At 34.0% G+C, this 23,644-nt stretch overlaps 2 protein-coding genes across 2 annotated transcripts; one reads left to right on the top strand and one right to left on the bottom strand.

Annotated features, from left to right (window-relative positions):
- Positions 1-6,108: 6,108 nt before the first annotated feature.
- Positions 6,109-12,241, top strand: LOC132050144 (aspartic proteinase-like). Its single transcript, XM_059441222.1, has 14 exons — positions 6,109-6,261; positions 7,393-7,755; positions 7,854-7,914; positions 8,353-8,447; positions 8,528-8,640; positions 8,809-8,977; positions 9,062-9,101; positions 9,227-9,291; positions 10,004-10,117; positions 10,247-10,311; positions 10,650-10,803; positions 10,872-10,991; positions 11,685-11,773; positions 11,869-12,241. Exons 1-14 carry the CDS (start codon positions 6,196-6,198, stop codon positions 11,951-11,953), a joined length of 1,599 nt encoding a protein of 532 aa, XP_059297205.1. The 5' UTR covers positions 6,109-6,195; the 3' UTR covers positions 11,954-12,241.
- A 3,039-nt stretch (positions 12,242-15,280) lies between these two features.
- LOC132050145 (uncharacterized) lies at positions 15,281-20,228 on the bottom strand. The gene is made up of 2 exons (XM_059441223.1): positions 19,744-20,228; positions 15,281-15,915 (listed from the first exon to the last, which is right to left on the bottom strand). Exons 1-2 carry the CDS (start codon positions 20,015-20,017, stop codon positions 15,533-15,535), a joined length of 657 nt encoding a protein of 218 aa, XP_059297206.1. The 5' UTR covers positions 20,018-20,228; the 3' UTR covers positions 15,281-15,532.
- Positions 20,229-23,644: the final 3,416 nt, after the last annotated feature.

Below are 23,644 nucleotides of genomic sequence, written 5' to 3' on the forward strand. Positions count from 1 at the left end.
GGGATAAATAACATACCTTATGCTTGAAAAAAACTCAGCCACATCAACCTTTTCCAATACCAAGCTTAAGTAGAAGCAAGAACAATCGCCTTTCACGGACTAGTTTGGCGCAATCTTGTCAAATTCTTGATTTATCGGACTATAATATTTGGGAGATGTTTTGAGAGGCTTCTAGGACTCTTTGGAATGTTAATATGCTGAAAAAAAGGGCTGATGGGGTATTTATAGCCCCCCGAGGTCGGTTCCACCGACTTATTTATGTGGGGCCGCGGAACCATTTGGCGACTTGGGGTCTTGCTCTTAAAATGGCCATAACTCTTGATTCCGACATCGTGTGAGGGACCAAGACCTATGGTTGGAAATATCTTTCAATTACCTACAACTTTTATTCTTGGTGTTTTTCCAAATTCCAAACTTATAATGCCGTTTTTTCCCCTCCAATTCAGATTACCCGAAAACGTTTCCTTAAATCATCCTTTTGGAGGGCTTATGTCCATATTTGGCTTATGGGTCCTTCTTAGGACTTGCTCAACTTTTCATGTACTACTTGTATCACTTTTAATATATCCTTTACAAAATCCCGACATGTGGGCCCCACCTTACTCATGATTTCGAGGGCTATCATCGAGTGATCATGTTAACCGATTTACTCCATACACTCTCCAAATGTCATATATATGTTCTTATGCTCGTATAACAGAATCTTCATCCATAATCCTTGTGTAACTCTGCTCTCCCCTGAGCTCATACTAAGCCGTCCACAGTCTTGATAACGCGAAATTTTCCAAGGTGTAACAATATCTGACTACTTTCCCTTTCTGGCTCGCTGAAGCTTTCTTGGTCATAGGCAACGCTGTACATAAAACAAATAAATGTCAAGGATCCCAATCCCTACGACTCAGCTCTATAGCACGATCTAGTTCCAAGAAAGATGAGTGACCAATTCCGAAATGCCTTGTAGTTTCCTGTTTATATAACGTGATACACAACACATTTATAAATAAGACCCTACTAGACACAGCTTGCAGACAACCCTAGGACAGACCTGCTCTTATTCAATGCATGTGTTGCGGACTTGGATCGGGTTGCACATTCCGCAACACAGGGTCAGATAACGTTAAAATAATAAGTTAATCAAGCCATAGCATTGTATATGGATGTAGCTGACATTTCAAGAGTATGAGAGTAGATATACATATATATACTTGTATATATGAGTGCTTTGGTAAGTCAAAGGTGCCAGGTTACTTTCTTACTCTTTCCCTTGATGACATATGTTTATTGCATTATGTTCCATGCTTTATATACTCGGTACATTATTCGTACTGACGTCCCTTTGCCTGGGGGCGCTGTGTTTCATGCCACGCGGGGTTAGACAGGCGAGGTGAGGACCATCCCCAGTAGATTTCCTCCAGAGCACAGTTTTGGATTGGTGAGCTCCACTTCTTCCTGGAGCATTGCCGAGTCAGGGTTGTATATGTACTTTTGTATTATGGGTATATCGGGGGCCCTGTCCCGACGTATATACTTTGGTCATGTTCTTAGAGGCTTTGCGGTGGCCGATTCTCGTGTACAATTTAGTCATGCCTTGACAGTTGTTTTGTCAGCCCCATAGGCCTTTGCAATATATATATATATATATATATATATATATATATATATATATATATATATATATATATATATATATATATATATATACAGTTGTATGTATGTATATTATGGGTCGTTGTTCCCAGAGTTGCATGTTGGCCTAGATGGCCCAGTATTCACTTATGCATGATATCATGTTCATAGGTTGGCCTCGTTGGCCCCGTTTGTCTTTCGGGACATAGGATGCTAGTTACAATTCCGTTCGCTCGGTCTAGCCCGTGTACTGTGTGCCATCATACCTCACCAAGGTTGGGGTGTGACAAAGCAAGTTTATCCAATTGCAAGCTTGTCCAGGAAATCGTGTATTTGAATGAACATTTATAATACGGTGTATTTATAACAAGTTTTTATTATTTGAAAGTGGGAGAATAGAGACAGTTAATTCTTTTTACATGTTCAATTGATACTTCGTTGAAATATCGATCCACATGTAATGCATGTGTTGCGAACTTGGATCACGTTGCACGTTCCGCAACACAGGGGTCAGATAACGTTAAAATAATAAGTTAATCAAGCCATAGCATTGTATATGGATGTAGTTGACATTTCAAGAGTATAAGAGTAGATATGCATATATATACTTGTATATATAAGTGCTTCGGTAAGTCAAAGGTGCCAGGTTACATTCTTACTCTTTCCCTTGATGACATATGTTTATTGCATTATGTTTCATGCCTTACATACTCGGTACATTATTCGTACTGACGTCCCTTTGCCTGAGAGCGCTGTGTTTCATACCGCGCGGGTTTAGACAGGCGAGGTGAGGACCATCCGCAGTAGATTACCTCCAGAGCACAGTTTTGGATTTGTGACCTCCACTTCTTCCTGGAGCATTTCCGAGTCAGGGTTGTAGATGTACTTTTGTATTATGGGTATATCGGGGGCCCTGTCCCGACTTATATACTTTGGTCATGTTCTTAGAGGCTTTGCAGACAGTTCCTGTGTACAGTTTAGTCATGCCTTGACAGTTGTTTTGTCAGCCCCATAGGCCTTTGCAATATATATATATATATATATATATATATATATATATATATATATATATATATATATATGGGTCGTTGTTCCCGAGTTACATGTTGGCCTAGATGGCCCAGTATTCACTTATGCATGATTTCATGTTCACAGGTTGGCCTCGTTGGCCCTGTTTGTCTTTCGGGACATAGAGGATGCTAGTTACAATTCCGTTCGCTCGGTCCTAGCTAGGTACTGAGTGCCATCATACCTCACCAAGGTTGGGGTGTGACAAAGCAAGTTTATCCAATTGCAAGCTTATTCAGGAAATCGTGTATTTGAATGGACATTCATAATACGGTGTATTTATAACAAGTTTTTATTATTGGAAAGTGGAAGAATAGAGACGGTTATTTCCTTTTACATGTTCAACTGATACTTCGATGAAATATCACTATCTTATACTAGTATAAGGTTGTTTATCTGTATCGTCCTCTTAGAGTGGTGCCTTTTATATCAAAATACTTTGATGAAATATCATTATCTTATACTATATTCGTTTTAATGTAAGTGTCTTACTTTTTTTTTTTAATTTATTTATTTAAAAAGGAGTACTTTTTCAATATTTAGTAAGTTGACAATTCAAATATTCTTCACGACAAATTTATAGCCACAACATCCAAAGGATATTTTAATATATTATACATATCTTTAATTTAAGACTACAAGATTCAAAAATCTCTTTTTATTTCTTAAACTCTGAGTGTGTTTGGTATGGAGGAAAACATTTTCCAAAAAATGTTTTTCAATTTTCAATATTTTCCAGAAAATGTTTTTCAATCTTCCCATGTTTGGTTGGTCAAAATTTCTTAGAAAACATTTTCTCTAGGAAAACAAGTTCATTGAAAATGAGGAAAATGACTTCCTTAATTGAAGTAGGTAAAATAAGTTCCACAAGTAACATTGCAAGTTCATTGTCTCCTCCTCACCCACCCAACACCCCCAACCCTTACCCCTCGACCTTCCCACACCCCGCCACCCCCGAACCCCTACTCCCCACCCCATAAACCACCCCCCTACACCACCTAAACTACCCCCACCACCTAACCACACCTACACCCCCACTACCCCTACCCCACCACTTAACCACCCCCTCCTATCCTTACCCCACCCCACCCCACAACCCCCCACTACCTCCCTCTCCACCCCTATAACCACCTACCCCATCCCCACCCTGGCCTCTCACCTCTACCACAACCCCCTATCTCTCAACCTTGCAAAACTAGGCACTTTGTGAAAGTAGTAACTTTCAAAAACTTTACAAAAGTTATCACTTTACAAAAGTAACCGCGTTTTAAAAATATTACTTGCGAAAAGTAGCTACTTTTCAAAAATAGTAGTTTTGCAAAAGTAGTCACTTAAGAAAATAGTCACTTTGTAAAATTAGTCACTTTTAACAAAATAGCCACTTTGTGAAAGTAGATACTTTTTAAATATAGTCACTTTTTGAAACTAACCAGTTTTCATAAATAGTCATTTTGTGAAAGTAGTTACTTTTAAAAACTAACTACTTTGAAAAAGTAGCCATTTTTTAAAATAGCAGCTTTGTGAAAGTAATAAAATAACCATTTTTACAATGTGCCCTTTCTAATATAGTGGCCACTTTTGTAAAGTAGCCATTTTTTAAAAGTGACAAAAAAGTTGCTATTTTTGCAAATTTTTATTTCCAGTCGTTTTGCAAGAAATGTATTTTTGCAAAAATAACTATTTTTATGTCACTTTTTTTAAAAATGACCAATTTACAAAAAATACCCATTTTTTGTGTCACTTTTAAAAAATGGCTAGTTTACAAACATAGTCACTCTTTTGGATTGTCACTCAAAGTGCAAAGTAGTCATTTTTTTTTTTTTGTCTTAGAAAAAGACCACTTACAAAGGTATGCACATATTTGGTTATCTTATAAAAATAGTCACTTTGTGAAAGCAGCATCTTTTTCAAAATACAAGGTGGGGTAGTAGGGAAGGTTGGAATTTGGGGGGGGGGGGTGTAGGAGGTGAGAGGTAATGAGTTGGAGGTGCGTGTGGTTAGGGGGTTGTATTGGTTTTTCCGTCAAATCAAACACTAGAAAATGTTTTTCATATCCAACCAAACACAAGAAAATAAGTAGGAAAGTCACTTGTTTTTCAAAAAATCATTTTCTAAGAAAACATTTTCCATCATACCAAACACACTCTGTGTGTCTAGTTAAGTTAAGATGGAGGGAGTGTTAATTTTATTCTCCTTAATCCTAACTCCAATGTGAGGATTAAAAAAAAAAAAATAGATAAAACATAAAAAATGAGCTCAAAAGGCGAATGTAGCGTGCTTAGCTAAACAAAAGTGTTGCATGCATTTCCGACACGTAAGGGTTTTGTTATGCCCCCATGACCTCGCCAATTCCCTGTCTTTTTCCGTCACGTTATTCCATCCTTGTCGCTATCCATTTTGTTTTTTCTATTTTCATACTGGGACCCACTTGTTTCTCAACCCTTGCACTCCTCAGAAATATTCTTTACCGTTGATTCAAAATCTAACGGTTCAGATCAAGTTACTTCCCTACGAAATGTTCTTTGCTTCCCTTTAAAACTTTCTCAAAACAAGAATCTCGTGAAAGCGATTTTTCTATCTAAAAGAAATCAACGGTTCAATTTCAATTAATTTTAGAAGATAACGGTTAAGAAAAAACAGTATCTGATCTCAAGAGAAAATGATAAAAAATGTCTCCTATGTTTGAAGGTAGGTTCAATATAGTCCCTAAAGTATTATGCATTTAACGGCTTTGGTCCTTTAGGCTTTGTCAAAAGTTAACACTTTTAGTCTTCGTCAGAGATTTGCCGAACTCTGTCCGTTAGATTAGACGGGAACTACGAAAATAAAAAGGGAAATTAGCACGAATTCATATTAAGAGGTACATTTTTTGTTGCTCATATTAAGAGGTACATTTTTTTGTTGTTTACTGCGATTTTTAATTTAATTCTAGAGTTTGGTGCAATTTTTTAAAGTTAATTTATGCCACCTTTTTTTATAGACAGTCAAAGGATATTTTCTTTGATCCTAATTTTTTTAGATATACTTTCTAAACTTTTGAATTGTTAACTATTGTAACTTATAATACTTTTTATCTAGTTTCTAAATATGTAATTTTATTTCAAAAAAATTAAAATTTTATCCGAATTCACACCGAACATTAGATAGTTTGACCCTCGTAATCCGAATCAAGATAATATTTTTTAAACGGGTGGAGTATCTTTTTTGTTGATTAGTGTAGTTTTTTGTGTTACAAAAGGATTTGATGAGCTTTCTTGGTATTTATAGCTAAATCTATTTCTTTTCACTGTTTCCGTCAAATCTAACTAAGTCCGTTAAATATTTGAAAGAGACTAAAAGTGTTAAACTTTTGCCAAACTTAAAGAACCAAAACTATTAAGTGCAAACTTAAGGGATTTTTTTGAACCTACCCTCAAACATTAAGGACCATTTTTATCATTTTATCTCAACCTTGGTGGGACCGAAATTTTTCCTTTTTTTTATTCGTGTTCCTATTTATACATGCAAGAATCGGTAGATTTTTTCTTCTCATTCACCTTTTTCCTCTCTTTGCTTCATCAAAAACTGGTTAGTAATTCTGTTACCCTTTTCAATTTTTGTGTTCCTTACATTCATATTATATGTTTTTTTTTTTCGTTTTTTTTTTTTAATTTTTTTTTGTGAAATCAGAGGTTTTGGGGTTAGTTTTATAAACATTTGTCTTTCTTTTCGGAGTTTCCTAGATTTCTTTGCTGTGTTTTTCGTCAGCAATGGAAGAGTTATTTCTGTTTCTTGATTCCCATATTGGGTTTATGCTTCAATTCGATAGTAATGAGGGACTTTAAGAATATATATTTTCCTGTTTAGTCAATTTTTCATTTAACTATGTTTATGTTTTGCATGGTGTGGGTGTATTACTTGTTAGACCCTTTACGTAGGGTAACGATTACCAGGAAATATTATTATGTTGGTAACGATTACCAGGAAATATTATTATGTGTGGAACTTTCCTCTACTCTTTTTTGTTTTTCCTTTTCTGTGTTCTTGGTTTTGTCTCCGAGTGTTTCTTAGGTGATAATATAGTACTCCTTCAATCCCAATTACATGGCACTGTTTGACTAGGCACAAAGTTAAAGAAAGGAATGAACACTCTTAACATTTCTGATCTAAGACAGACCTTAGACATTTGTATATAAATCATTTCATTAAGAATAAGAGGAGAATCTTAAAGTTAAGTTGTTTTTAGTTATAGAAATGACATTCCTTTTGGGGCATATTGAAAAGGAAAGCGTGCCACATAAATTAGGAAGGAGGGAGTAATATTAGTTAAAAGGACAGAAATTGTACAAAGTTCTCACTTTGAGATGAAGGGGAGATTTTTGTCATATTCTCGGGCAATTTTTGAACTTATGCTGAATTGGGTCCTGAATTCCGGATATAACGTAATGGATATAGAGGAATCATATAGATGAGCCCCAGCTTTTTGAATTGAGGCCTAATTGATTGATTGATGTTGTCTCTGTTAGTACTTAGCATTTTCCTCTAATTTTGTGCCTAAACCATGAGTTTACAAGTGATTAGTCTTCTAAAATGTCACGTTTTAGGAGATTTAGATGGTTTATTAAGAAGAAAAAGTATTTTTCGTCTTGGTTGAATCTTATGTTAATGTACTACTCTTAATTGCTTGGCCAAAATGAGTAATGATTTGAAATCTAACAGATCAACATGGGAGCAAAAATATTTCTAGTTGTCCTGTTTCTCTCAGCACTGTTATCTCCATTGGCTTCCTCATCATCAAATGATGGCTTTGTTAGAATTGGGTTGAAAAAAATGAAATTTGATCAAAACAACCGACTTGCTGCACGCCTCGAGTCCAAGGATGGGGACGCTTTGAGGGCGAAGTATAACTTCGGTGGTAAACTTGGGGAGTCTGAGGATACAGATATTGTAGCACTGAAGAACTATATGGATGCTCAATACTTTGGGGAGCTTGGTGTAGGCACTCCACCTCAAAAGTTTACTGTAATCTTTGACACTGGTAGCTCGAATTTGTGGGTGCCTTCGTCGAAGTGTTATTTCTCTGTAAGCTTCTATACATACAAAGCATAGTAATGAATGCTAACGTTGGCCATGCATCAATCTTGAGTCATCAAATCTGATGATTGTCTATCCTGTTGCAGGTTCCCTGTTTCTTTCATTCCAAGTACAAATCAAGCCAATCAAGTACTTATAAGAAGAATGGTATGTTTTTTTTCTCTTTATGTATGTTGATGCAAATAGTTTCTATCCGTCGTTTGCCAGTTTGCTGCTGCACAAAACATATGCTGCCTTCTAATGCCTGTTATTGTACAACTGATGATACCCTTAGAATATGTGCCTTCTTGTCACTATGGAACATGGTGAGGATGTAAAAGGTTTTCTCTTAGAGTCCTGAGGTTTCCATAAAGAACTAGTTATTGTTGCATTTGTGTTCCATCATAATCACATTAGTAGTTCATCCGTTGTTCAGATAAAATCGATTTGATACAGCCTATAGCAGTTAACTAGGTTTACCAGATTTGTGGATTTTCTCCTACCTTAATGAACAGTATAAGATCTTGTTGAATGCTTCCACAATTCCGCATTTCCCATTGTAATTTTATGTGATTTAGTCTGGGATATCTTTAATTTGGCATACAGGGAAGTCTGCTGCAATTCAGTATGGTAGTGGAGCTATTTCTGGATTCTTCAGTCAGGATAGTGTCAAAGTTGGTGATCTTGTGGTAACAGATCAGGTGACTACCAACCACCACCTCACTTGTTTTAAATTGTCTTGAAAGTAGAAATTTTATATCTGAAGGTCTTTATGTATTAGGAATTTATTGAGGCAACCAGAGAACCCAGCGTCACATTTTTGGTAGCCAAGTTTGATGGTATACTGGGTCTTGGATTCCAGGAGATCTCTGTTGGAAATGCCATCCCAGTTTGGTACGTCGGTGATGCTTTGTTTGCTCTCTTTCTGTGCCATAGAACAAATTCATCTCTAGACAGTTTACTTTCCAGATGACGCTTAACACATTAAGGACTAGATAATCATGAATGTAGGATGTCAGTTTTTGGTTAAATTCAATTTGACAATTAATCTATCTTTTCCAGGTACAACATGGTCAAACAGGGCCTTATCAAGGAGCCTGTCTTCTCATTTTGGCTCAACCGAAATACAGAGGAAGAGCAAGGGGGAGAAATCGTGTTTGGTGGTGTTGATCCTAATCACTTTAAGGGAGAAATCACTTATGTCCCAGTCACGCAGAAAGGTTATTGGCAGGTGGGTTATTCCATCAATTGGATGCTGTCTGTATGTTCATGATTTGTACAACTGATATCTTAGTCTTAGTAATATGATTGGCAGTTTGACATGGGCGATGTTTTGATCGATGGTAAAGCTACCGGTATGTTTTGCTCTGTACCTTCTAAATTTGATTGCCAAATTAGGGGATATTGGTGAAAATCAGTCTCTACCGGGATGTAGAATCTGCACTTCATTTGACTTGTCTAAGATGAACATATTATGTAGGTTACTGTGAAAGTGGCTGCTCTGCTATAGCAGATTCAGGGACTTCTCTTGTGGCTGGTCCATCGGTAATATCCATAACCTTGATCTTGGAATATTAAACATATCAAATTTTTTTGTTAAGAGTATTTTATTATTTATTTCCACCATCACTACCGGCAATTCCGTTGTCAATTTCCTTGTTCCGCTGCACCTTCAACAGCTTGCTAAGCTACAGAAGTGACGTATTACTAAGATTCATGAGTTAATAACAAGAAGTCCATATCTGTGTTGTGTTTTAATTTTTCATTCACAGAGAGGATAGTAGTGAAATTGATTTTCATTTCTGAGAATGTCTTTGGAATACCATCTTAGCTTTTTTAGCTGCGCCGAGTTCCGCAAATCTTCTATTTCTTTTGCTTGTTCTGTTTAATGTCTAAAGCTGCCTCAGTAGGTACTTTTTTTTTTTTTTTTTTTGCTTCTTGCTTATGGTCTTGCTTTTATCACGTTTCAATAAGGATGATGTTTTTTTCTTCTGCTTTCTTCCGCGGTGTTCTCTTGACTTATTTGTCTACATCTTGTATTTGAAAAAAAAAAAAAAAAAAATTATCCAACTTCAAAACTTTAGCTAGTTTTATCTTGTTGACTTTGTAATTGTTGTCAATCTAATCTAAGGAGAAAAATCTGCAACCTTTTGTCTCGGCAATTTTACATGGGAAACTCTTGCAAGGTTGAGTAGTTGTGGGATTACACTGTTGTTGCTGTTATTGTTGTTGTCTGAAAACGCCCCTTTTCTTGCAGACCATAATCACTATGATTAATCAAGCAATTGGAGCCACTGGAGTTGCAAGCCAACAATGCAAAGCTGTAATTCAGCAGTACGGGCAAACAATCATGGATTTGCTGTTAGCAGAGGTGAGTGTTCAACTGTTTAACTGCATTTTCATTTGTTTGATACGCAGTTTCCTGTGAAGTTACTGCAGAATTGCAATTGGTAAATCTATTTGTCTTTCCCGATTATCTCATTGGTCAGCTTTTAAATAGGCACATCCAAAGAAGATCTGCTCGCAGGTTGGAGTATGCACTTTTGATGGGACTCGCGGAGTTAGGTTAGTCTTGAGGCTCGCTCTGCCATCCCCTTGATCATATCATGCATTTAGTTAAGGGCTTGTTTCACTTTGTCCCTAGGCTGAAGTTAATTACGGGCGCTAGCCAATATATACAAAACCTATACACTGATTATGTATATTATATGTATATTTGTACTCTCTTTTTTTTTTTTTTTTTTTTTTTTTGGGTAAAAATGTATGTTTATAGTTAATATACAAAAACTATACATTTGCTGGCTATTACTCTTTTGAGCGGTCCAAAAATGTAATTTTCCCTTTAGTAGTTAATTCATCATGCTGATATAAATGCTGAATTTTTCTGTGGCCTTTTTCTGCAGTATGGGAATTGAGAGTGTAGTGGATGAGAAAGCTGGCAGATCAGCAGGACTGCAGGATGGCATGTGCTCTGCTTGTGAAATGGCGGTCATATGGATGGAGAATCAACTGAAACAAAACCAGACTCAAGATCGCATATTGAAATATGCAAATGAGGTAAAAAGATCTTTCGCTACAATTTTCTCCTTTTGTTCGATACAGATTGCTGACTGACTGACTGACAGCTTTGCGAGCGTCTCCCAAGCCCATTGGGAGAATCAGCTGTTGACTGTGGAAAGCTTTCTTCCATGCCTACAGTCTCCTTCACAATCGGTGGAAAAGTGTTTGACCTTTCCCCCAACGAGGTATGCTTTAAAATGGTTTTTGACAGTAATACATAGCTATGCCTCTCTAGTTCAACATTGACAAACAGAAAAAATTTAGTGGCAGATCTTAGAAACCGTTTGTCACGACACAACTAATTGTTATATTACAAAAGCCAGTTTTAGTGTTTAAGGTTTTTAGTTTGTAGGGAGTGTTGCAGTGCATCATGTTGGGGAGGAGTAGATGTGTGTTGTCATCAATTGCTTCTATATTTTGAGGTTGAGAGTAGTTGTGTTTTTCTGTCAATTTAGATATCTTATTTTCCAACTGAGAAATCTAAGAAAATCTGCATAAGATCTCTTGCCAAGGCAGTGCTTGAGTCAGCATAGAACAAATCTTACAAAGAAGAAATTGCATGAAGTTTACACCAACTCACTTGATCATATTAGTTTTTTTTTCTAAATTCTTTGTTGTATAATAAATATAGTGTTTGGCTTTGGATGATTAAGGATAGACCATATCTTACAAAGAGAAGTGTTCAAGTGCTACCCAAAATCACTTGACCATGTGCAACTTTTCGTTACCAGTCCCCCTCTCCCTAGTCTTTCCCCGTCTTTTCAACAAATATTTTCCAACATTAACTTCCTTTTCAGCTTGTCCCAGATGTCTTCTTTTTAACTTGCTGACTTAGATATGAATTTATGTACTAATTTGGATTCTTTTCGTGTGATCAGTACATACTCAAGGTGGGCGAGGGTGATAAAGCACAATGTATTAGTGGTTTCACTGGCTTGGATATTCCTCCTCCCCGTGGACCTCTCTGGTAAAATTTATCTTCATATGTTTTCTCTTTTGAAGTTCATAAATATTGAGCGATCCTTTTAATGCTATACTCTTTATGGCATTTGTTTGTTACAGGATCTTGGGTGATGTTTTCATGGGTCGATATCACACAGTGTTCGATTATGGCAAACTCAGAGTTGGATTTGCTGAAGCAGCTTAATGAAACTAATGCCCCTACATTCACCCTCTCCTATAGAGATATAGCAAGTGGGATTGAATGTATGAACACAAGGTGTTAGAAAAACTATACTTGTGAATATTTGTCTTTTCTCTTCGACTATGAGATGTAGCACTGCTACTATATCCATTGTGCTTGATTGCTGTTTGTGTGTTTTTGCATTGATATTTAAAATCAGGTGATCGAATGTCTTAAGGATGTGTCAATGATTGATGATTTCATTCTCATTGCAGCAGGATTCATAATGTTGATGTTGAGTGTTTGCCACTATACTCTTAGAATTCTTATGACATAAACGAATACCAAATAAATATATTTTGTCTCAGCAGGGAAATCAAGTTTCCTAACCTTTTTATATGGGAAGAGCTTAAAATTTTACTTCAACTTAACCAGTGGGACACCTAATTGTACGTTGTTTGCGCAACAACAATAAAGTTTGTTTTCTTTCTCTAATTTAGCTACAAGGATCACCAAAAGAGTGTATCTTCTTCAGAGGCGGATCTAGGATTTGAAGGTACCGGGTGTCACAATTTTTTTTCAATGTACATCTTAAGCGGATCTAGGATTTGAAGGTAGCGGGTGCCATAATTTTTTTCAATGTACATCTTGTTAGGAACGAGTATTTGGGTCGGGTCCATCTCTTTTTAATTTATTCGGGTCAACTTAATAGGCTTTTATTTTATTTGCAAATATAAAAATTACATCTCAAAAATCAATAACCAAACATAATTAGCATCTTAAACAAGGAATCACACCCATTAACAACAAAGGTAAAATTAACATTTTCACCAAGAGACTTGCATCTCTTATGTATATTAAAAAATGAATTTGTGCAAGTAAAATAACATCTTCAATAAGAGAATTACACCAATCAAAATAAGAAAAATAATAGAAAAGCTCTTCAACAGGTAAATACACCTCATAAGTAAATGTAGAATTAGATAAACTACAAGTTCTCAAAAATAAATCATAAATTTCATGTTTTTTCTAAGCAAACAAGCACTTAAAATTTCCATCACAATTTAAGTAGGAAAGTGATTTAAATTGAATTTAACAATTATAGAATTGCATAAATTTTTATAATACACGCCCTCCGTCCATTTTTATTTGTCCGTTATACTAAAAATATATGTCTACTTTTACTTGTAAGTTATACAATTTGAAAAACCAAGACATAATTTATCATTTTATACCTATTTTACCCTTATTATTAAGTACTCCAATTCATTTCTCATTTTATTTATTGCTTATTAAGAGTGTCTCAAGTCAAATATAGACAAGTAAACATGGACCGAGGGAGTAATAAACAAAAGAAATTATAAAAAAAAAAAATTAAATTTTGATCTCAATCCAAAATTCTCATTGAGAGCCAAGTTTTTTGATTTAAATACTCACATATTTGAGATTAAGAGAAATGCTTAATTTAAGGAATTTTGAAATTTCTATTTGTGTGTTCTCGCTAGAGATCACAGATAAAATAATAGAAAAGAGGAAAGGCAATATAAATAATAAAAAGATAAATAGAAAATTGAGAGGGCCGAAAAGGGAATTACTGGTACAAAGGAGGTAAAAAGCAAAAAGAAAAACGGGAGTCGAAAAATGGTCAAAATAAATTCAAACTATCTCTTAGATAAACATAGTGGAAGTTTCCTGTTAGGTAGGGATCTAGTAGTTCAGTTGCTTGGCTACCTGAACTTTCACCTTATTTGTGAGGGTTCGAATCCCCACGTTGTAATCCCCTCCCCATTTCCCCTTCCCCTACCCCTATGTAATAAAAACAATTTTTTTTTTTTTTTTAAAAAAAGGAAGTTTCCTGTTAGCCGATTATAGCACTCACCCACATTTTTATATTTATCATAACGGAAGTATCAGTAATAACTTTTTTAATCAGAATTTTTTAAAATTTTTAAGTTCTTTTTCTGGTTTTTATTTATTTCTCTACTTATTTTATAGGCATGTTTAATTAAGATGTTAAAACTAAGAGTTAAATTAGAAACTACACATCATAATGCACATTCTCATTTATCTATTTAAATAATAATAATCTTTTAAATGATGATCATATCTTATTAATTAAAACAATAGTTTATCAGCAGAAATAAATGTTTAAATAATTTTGATATCTTCTTTCATTGAAAAAAAAATATCTTTTTTTCATATCTTATCTTAGGTAAGTCACCATCAATTGATAAATAGGTGATATCTTTTTTCATAATTTTGATATTTAAAAACACTTTTTGGAAAATATTGGACAAACACAATTTACTAACAAAAATATTTCTCATACTTATTAAGCCAAACACAAATTGCTACTCTTCCTAAACACTTTTGATATGAAGCACTTCTGAAAATAAACTGATTTTGGCAGCTTGTCCAAGAGGATCTTAATCATTTGTCCTACATCTGCACAAAATGCACCTACTCATTAAGTTGCTATGTAACCTGTACAATAACTGTTCAAGCTCAAACAAGTTAGAATCAAGTAAATGCATTTAAGTTGCTGTATAAGCTGTAGAATAATTGCTCAAGCTCAAACAAGTTTAGAATCAAGTAAATGAATTTAAGTTGCTATATAAGGTGTACAATAATTGCTCTAGCTCAAGCAAGGTAGAATCAAGTAAATGAATTCTTACAGTTCATGTCATTACATTAAGTTTTATCTCAGTCTAACACTATTCAAAACAAAGAAAACAAAAATAAAAAAGCATTAGAAATTCTATTTATTTAATACTAACCTATATACGTTTTGCAAGACTGAAAAACTCCTAAACCATTGGATCTAAAGTAAACACCCTAAAATGACTCAAAGCTTGTTTGGCCGAGCTTGAAAGTTTGTTTATTTTAAAAAAAAGTGGTTTTAGTAAAAAATGTTTAACGAAAAAAAATACTTTGAAGCTATAACTGCTTTTGTTTGGAAGCGCTTTTGTTAGAAAATATTAAGTGAATGCCTAGAGCTATTACTGCTGCAGTTCCTAATTACATTTATTTCTTCTTTCACTTTGCCGCATTACATAGATATGTTTCTCTTTTTCTTGCGATCATCAAGAACATAGTGCTTCCATCTCGTTTTTGAAGTCGTCGGGTGAATTTGGGACATATATTTGTAAAGGAAAAAATGTACATCTGCTACAGTGGACATTTGACAAGAAACTATTTGAATGTGCATGTAAAATATTCAACAAGAATCCGTAAAAGTGCCATTTAAAGGGTTTACCTATGCTACAGAAATGTCATCACCAAACTTACGAATACTTTCTGGAAAGCCGGCTAACTGGAAGAAGTTGGCAATGGCAGCAGAGACAGATCACATTTCCTGATGATAAAGTAGACTAAATATTGAAAGTAGACAAAAATTCTAGTATTCATATATGTTAACCCCTATTGCACAACAGAATTCTTTAGGACATAAGACTATGATAAGAGTAAAATGACAAACACTCTCGGAGCTCTGCATTGTTACACTTTGCCATCCAGCTTTTGAGCAGGGACGATACCAAGGTATTAACAAAATCATAACAGAAATTGCAGGTGCAGGTGTTCACAGGGCTAGGGCATGGTTCATTATGAAACCTTCTTGCTATCAGAATGTGACAATGTACGATCCAGTGATTGCAATTGAGAACGAAGATTTTGGTTTTCCTCGAGTAAGCGGTCATATTCAAGAAGAAATCCTTCTGACTGCTTTTTTAGAGCACCTGCGTTGGCTTCAGCACTGCTTGCTTCTTTGGCCTTTTCCTCCAGTTCAGACTCCAGCTGCTTAATTTTTCCACGCAATGCACTTGCCTCTCCCTCCAAAGTTTTGATCTCCTCTGAAGCTCCACTTTTTCCATCCTCAAAGGCTCTATTTTGCTTTTTCACAGCTTCCATGGCCTTCCTCCTCATACTAAGTTCTCTTATATAATGGTGTAGTCTATCAATCATAAAGGCAAGAAAGAGGGAGAACCCTGCACAAAAGTAATTGTGAAATCCAAAAGTGGAAGAACACCAAATAGAACTAAGAACAGAAGACAGATAAAGTGCAATAAGAGATATCCCTCAAGTCAGATGTCTTTCTATGTTATAATTTTAAACATGCCATACAATTGTCGCAGTAGTCCATAAATACTAAGCTCTAGTAAATAACTTCCAAGTGTATTATAAGATCAGCCTGCACAGAAACCTCAAAAGGAAAAGATATCAAGTTGATTGCAAGTGAGAAAGAACTTATGAACCGCATTTTACAAGAGCTTAGTAATACACATCAAAATATACTTGGCTATGTGAGAAAAAGAGAATCAGTATCACCTGATAGCCCCTTTCACATATCATAACAATAAAAGTGAAAACATAGCCTTCACTGATAATTTTATTTATCATGTGATAAGATGACTTGAAAAGAATCAATAACTCGGACAAAACTATGTCCATGCAGGAATGTTATTCCAACTTTTTCCATCTTTGATCCATGAGCATTTCCTTTATGATTTTTTTATCAACATTTTTACTCTATTTAGACCGCGTAAGTAGCAACACGCATACGTTCAAAATAGCATGCACCAGGAACCTCCAAATCCTAGATCCACCTCTGGCTAGCAGTAACGAGGGAGAACAAGGCTAGGATGAAAAAGTAGTTCATCTAGACAGTAAAAGCACAAATGTGACTTCATAGTTGCAAGTCACAGAACTCTCTCAGTTAGAAATAAGCAGCCAAGAAAACCAACACCAGGCCATGACACCTCTGAATGTGTACCTTTCCCTTTCTTTTCATCAGAGTTGAATAACCCATTAATTAAAACAGCAGAAAACACAGTAATGATGAGAACATAAAAGTAGGTTGAATTTGTGGTTGGACCCAAATCGTCCATTCTCATATCGAGTAGTTGCTAAATGCCGACTTAAGAAGGCATTAAAGATATTATCTTGTCTGAGAACTGAATTGCCTTTCAGAAACATCCTCGGCATGTCTTTGTAAAGAATTAATAAAATAAATTATTGTTTACAAAGGTATAACATATAATTAAATACAAAAAGCAACCAACAACTACAGTACTCACATGGCACTCTCTCTGCAAAGGTGTTTATCTGGGCTCGGAGTTCAAGAATTTAAATAAGACTTTTATCGTATAAGCCAAATGTATGAAAAGTACCAAAATTATCCTTTCAAATGAGTGGTGGTAAGAGTTTTACATGTCTTTTTATTTTTATCTCCCCTTATAAAAGAACAAAATTTTATATCAAGTGCGTCCAAACAAATCGTGTCATCAATGGTAAAATGGAAATGATAAGCTTAAATAGTTTTTAAAAATAGAAACGTGTCATTCTTTTTTGGGACAACCTAAAAATGAAAGTGTTTCACATAAACTGGGATAAAGGAAGTATATTTTTTATCTAGTATTCACAATGGGCACTGACTGACCTATAGCCAGATGCCACAAGTTTGCAAAGTTGACAATATACGGCAAGATCTCCACCACCCCATTCAAACGCGCACTACAGTTTACTAAAGTAAATGAGGTATTGAGGTGTCAGCCCTTTCTAAGAGCACTAAAGCTATGCATTCTTAATAGTTTTTTCTAATACCGCTATGCTCAAAGAAGTGAAGATCGAATGCATAACCTGATGTTATCTAGCAGAGGATAAGAAGGGCAACAACAGTTCTTGAGTGCATTTAAAGTTTTTAGCATGCCCCATTCAATGATTGATACAGACATAGTCAAGAACTACTCCTAAGTACGTCATTAATCAAAAATTAATAAAATATTGTTTAGAGAGGACGGATTGAACCACTATCATATATAATAAGGTTCTCAAAAAGAACTAGAGAATCGAACTTTAATTCGACACTTTAAGCTAACAAACTGAAGAAGTCAACATTATTCAGATCGATTAGACGTTAATTTAGTATAGACTATACAAAATGAAATAAAAGGTATAAGCTTTGCCGTGAATAAATAAACTATAGAAGCTGTTATTCCGTGTAAACCACTGATGTTTACTCAAATTTCAAAAGCTATATACATATCAACAATAATTCAAATCATTCAATTAAAAACTTTCAGGGATAAGAAAGAGAATAGTTTTGCAGTTTATAATTGCAGCAATTCAGACAACAATGCAGCAAAATTGATATACCAGAAAAGATAAAGAAAAAGAAAAGAATCTTACAAGAGGCAATTGAATTTTAAAAAGCAGAAGAGGAAGGTTTATTGTAAAGGTAAATGCACTTCTCTACATACATCTGTCTATGTATATGCAATATATATGTATGTATGTAGATAGTTTGAGTCTGAGATGGTTGTGCACGTGCTGCACCGACTGTTTGTATGCTGGAGAGCTGATCCAGCATAGCAGGCGTGAGTGCACGTGCACTGCATGTGTTATAAAAGTCATTGTTTCATTGCATAAAATGATGAAGCGATGTGAAGCGAGGAGTTATAGCTTCATGCCTGAAGCCATAACATGCAAAAAAGGTCGGTTCTGGGAGGCACTAGGTACCCAGTGGAACTAAATGAGGTCCACACGAGCTGGACCGGACACCATGGTTAAAAAAAAAAAAAAAAAGAACAGGTCGGTTCTTCTGAATCTCAACTTAGAGGAGCTTGATTAATACGAGCATTATTGCATATTAGATGCCGAAATTGGTTAGTTTAATTTCAATTTAACTATTATAGTACTAAATTTTACTTATATGTAAATTATGTGTTTCACATCAAAGAATCATGCACTTTGCTTCACCCTATTCGCTTCAAGCCACATGGATCTTGTGGACTTTTTGAACCTAACACTTTTAATAACATTGTACACTACTACTCCTACCGTCTCAATTTATGTGACTCTTTTCTTTTCTTTTTTTTTCCCATTCAATCCCAAAAAGAATGACATTTTTCTATATCTAGTAACAAATTAAGTTCAAATTTTACCACATCATCCTTAATGAAATGAATTATAGCCACACAAATATCTTTAACTCATTTTGGACCACAAATTTCAAAAGTCTTCATTTTCTTCTTAAACTCCGCGCCAAATGAGAAGAGGAAGTATTATTTTCTTTTGATAACCGTGGTGTCCAAACCAGCTTGCGCGCACCTCGACTAATTCCACGGGATACCTGCCGCCTTCTATTAGCAACAGGTACTAGCTAACTCCATCCGCCAAGGCTACGACAAATGGGAAGAAATCAACTAGTGTTTTTTGTCCCTGTTGGGATACGAGCCTGAGACAACACTGCACACTACTATCTCAGACCTGAAACTATATATGTATAGAACAAAATTAGGGAAAATATAAGAATCGGTATGTACATTGAGTGTTGTAACTACTGCCTCTGAATCCGGAATCTAACTCTACTACTGATATTTGGCACAAATATCTATATTTCGCATCACTTTCCCTCTAATTCTTAGTACATTAATCGCGTTCACAAAATGAACGAAAACCGAGCAATTTTGGGTGGAATTGGAGGCGTATCCAACTTGAAAGAGATGACGAGAGGATCGCACAACACTTAGAAGAAAATCTGGTCAATGAAGGCTTAAGTTTTTTGATATTAAAATTTATATATTTCGAAACTAGAAAGTACCAGCAATCACAATAATTAACAATCTAAAATATTTAAAACGCATATAAAGAAATTCCTGTAAAAAAAAAAAAAAAAAAAAACAACTTGGTTGAATCTCGAATTCCAACTGTGCCACATAAATTGAGATGCAGGGAGTAGTATAATTGTATCAAGTCCAAATACGAAAACTACTAAACAAAATTAGAGAGGCAGACAAGTTAAAAGTTGAATTTACCCATAAGAGAAGCTTCTAGAAGATGTTGAGCCAATAGAATGTGATCAGTTGGAGTAATATCACCACCTTCATCAACCCACGACACAACACTGTATATAGTGGACAGCATAACAACGAAAACAGTAGCAGCAACTGTTTTCACTATTATCGGGCCGCGACCTCTCTTGATCCGGTCCAGGCCCATTATCACTAGCTTCCTTAATGGTGTCTTGAACACGAACATCACGATTACTGACATCTCCGCAAATATCAATGTGAATAGTAACTGAATCATTCTTTCTAGGAGGTTTCTTTACTTCTTAATTAACGGCTGAGATTCAAGATTTGAGAATGTTGATTGAGTTTTAACAGCTAGATTGAATAGCAGGACGGAGGGCGACGTTGACGAAAGAGGAAGCAGAACATGATTTGGAGAGGTTTTGGTAGACCGTTTTGTATCTTTAATGGCATTTTCCCAACAGGACTCTTAATTACACTGAGGTCCCTCAACGTTTCAGAATTCTAGATTTGGTCTGAACAATTTTTTTTCCCCACCCGGTTTGGTGTGAACATATTAGTTGTCATATTCCTCTTTTGCATGCCCCTTAAAAAACTATAACTACAAATATTTTCTTACTAATTTTTCTTTTTATATCTATTCAATGAATATGCACTCTGTTTAAGAACAATATTAAACTAATCTTATTAAAATTAGAATGATCATGATTCATGATATCAGCCAATAATCATTTGTTTGAAATTTTAAAATTCGTACTCCCTTTGTCTCAATTTATGGATACCTTTCAGATTTCAGAAGTCAAACGAGTATTTTCTTTTCACCGTAATTCTTTCATATGCCTTTTAAATATTTTGAATTGTTGATTATTGTGACTTATACTACTAATTAGTAGTTTTTAAATATTTAAATTTTATTTACAAAACTTAAAGATTTTATGTTCGACTTCACAGTCAAAATTAACAAATTTGACTCTCAAAATCTAAACTGTGTCACAAAAATCGGGACATTGGGAGTAATTTCAGTGCTATGTATTTAATATTAAAAAATTTAAGAGCACTTAATATTAATGCTAAAATGACATAAAATTAGTTAATTTTGTTTTAATTTTATAAATAATAATTATTTTAAAATAAATATTCTTAGTAGCCTTGGCAATTGATATGGAATAGGGGGTTTACGATATAAGCTTAACTGACTTGTATGTGAGGCTCATAAATCCTTTGTAATGTTGTATGTGTGACTGCTTTACTTTCTTATGACTAAAAAGAATTGTATTTATAAAATAATAATTATTTTAAAATAAATATTCTTAGTAACCTTGTGGCCAAAATCAATGTGCAGGGTACATTTGATTTTTCCAAAAGGATTTAAGTAGTAATTTGTGTGTTTGATTTGAAATAAAATTGCATTAAATGGTAGGAACTTTCATTAGATTAAAGTAAAGAGAGAGGAAAGGAAAATGTTGAATATTTTATCCAAAAAAAATGTTGAATAGAATTTTGTTTTCACATTGTTCAACCGAGAAGTGGAAAAGGTTCAATTGAACAACAACAGTCAAATTGTGAACGGATTCAAATTTATGGTACTGAAAGAATGTTGTTTCCTTTTGACCCTTGTGTTATTCTTCTAGATAAACTCTTGACGAGATTGAAAAGAAAAAAGAAGAACGAATCCCTTTTTATTAGGCGTCTATAATGTTGGGAGCTAGGAAATATCCCGTAAAATTAGATTCACAATTTTGCCCAAACACTATGATAATTAAAAACATTTTTTTTTCATTGACAGTTAAGATTTGACAACAAATAGGAGCAAAACTACTTGTAATACTCACTTCGTTCCCTTTTATTAATCTCTTATATTAAATATAAATTTTCTTTTTTACTTGTTCATTTTGACAAATCAAGAGATATTTCTTATTTTCGTTCAATGTTATCTTAATTATTAAGTAACTCTATAAAGTACTATTAATTAAATTTAAATTATAAGGCACGGTTAATATGGATAATTCAATAAAATAAACCATTAGCAAATACGTAGTAGTAAATTTTTTAGAAGATTCCCAAATTAATAAAAGACTAGTGCTCTCTCCGTCTCAAATTATTTATCGTGGTTATTAAAAATAGTTATCTCGAATTATTTGTCGTTTTAAAAGTTTTAGACACAATTAATTATTTTTCCCATTTTACCCTTAGTAGAATTTTGTAATTAATGGAGATTACACATAAATAGAGTAAACGTTTAATGGAGAGAGATTATAACTTAGAAATAGATAAGGATAGAGTTATTCAAATATCCATCCTAATTAATATTTTTTAAGGGGCGTTTAAAATAAAAAACGATAAATAATTTAAGACAGAGGGAGTATTTATTTTATTACCTTAATTTTGTGACGGACATTCATGCCTTGGGAGTGGCAATGATAAAGTTTCACACAGTTTAATGCTACGTATATGATACAACGGTTATCGTTTTAAAAGAAAAAGAAAAAGATTCATTTTTCTTTTGGAAATCGTGGAAGGCTTGAAATTTGTTGAACTTACAACAAAAATTAGATCACCAGCCATCCTATGTAGATGGGCACTTTTTTTCATATGCGATAGTAATGTAAGATAGGCATATGGTGAAGAGGAACCAACTGGCATAGCTAACTTCTACCTAAACAACTTAATTGTTGTAAGTAATGTCTACATACTCCCAAATACAATTTATTTTGGGTGATCGAATTGAAAATAGTATGGCTACTTTAATATAGTGTGGGGAGATTCACATACCCTAGGTAGGCAGTTTAAAGCTCATTTTGACTTGTTGCTTCTGTATTGAATTGTAGTTACTGGTCTCTTTCTCATACATCAATTTTACGAACCTTTATAAATGATTTATTAGTAATACAATTCTTTCACATGAGATATCTCAAAAAAAAAAAAAGGAAAATCGATAAATAAAATGTTGAAAATTTGTAGAATTATTTTTTCTATTCTAATTGTACACCTAATTCTTAACCAATCACCACTAAATGAAAACTGCAACCTTTACTGCAAAGGAAATGAATCTATGATGCTCATTTCAGTATCCCAAAATTCAAAATCCGTTCAGTGTGTTTTCGACTTATATTTTATCGCTATCAATTATTCAAAAAAGAAATTTTTTTATGTGTTTGATTTATTAAAATTAAACTTGGGTCTGCATATGAGAAGGTGTGTTAAATACATTATTAAATGTATAAAAGTACAATCTCTCTAGCCTCTTAGGGGACGAGTAAAAAGGAACGGAGGGAGTTCCATTTTTCTTATAAAAGATTTGGCAAAATAAAAGTTTCCGCAAATAATTAAAGACATAAGGGTTATAAAAACGATGGAAAATGGGTTTTAATTGTTCATGCAACTTTTTAGTCAAATACAAAATCGTAAACATTTTGTCCAGTACTTGATTAATGGAATAAATTAGTACAGTAAAAGAAATCACTCTAAAGAATATTATTTCTTTAAGAGGAATTTTTTTTTGGTCAAACTTACTACAAATACTATTTGTCGTTTAAAAGCAGCCTTAAAAGTTCAAGTATTTTTGGTTTCAAACATGGTGATCGTTGTTCATTTTTGCTTTTTCACATTTTGTTGGCGAATAGATGTCATTTTTTTAGCGGAATAACTAAGGCCTCATTTGCTTTTATTAAAATTAAAACGTCTGAATTTAAATGCACATTTGAATAGTAAGATGTGTATTAAGATTTAGATGTTTGAATCTGAATATTAATATGTTGTAATTAGATATGAATATTAAAATATTAAGAATGTTTATTTTGTTAACATTTGAATATGTAAAAATTATCTTTATTTAAAAACTAATAAATATAAAATTTAAATAAAATACTAATTAATCTAATATATAGATAAAATATTTTTAAAA

This window comes from Lycium ferocissimum, chromosome 3 (genome assembly GCF_029784015.1).
Source record: "Lycium ferocissimum isolate CSIRO_LF1 chromosome 3, AGI_CSIRO_Lferr_CH_V1, whole genome shotgun sequence".
In the NCBI taxonomy this organism is placed as follows: Eukaryota; Viridiplantae; Streptophyta; class Magnoliopsida; order Solanales; family Solanaceae; genus Lycium; species Lycium ferocissimum.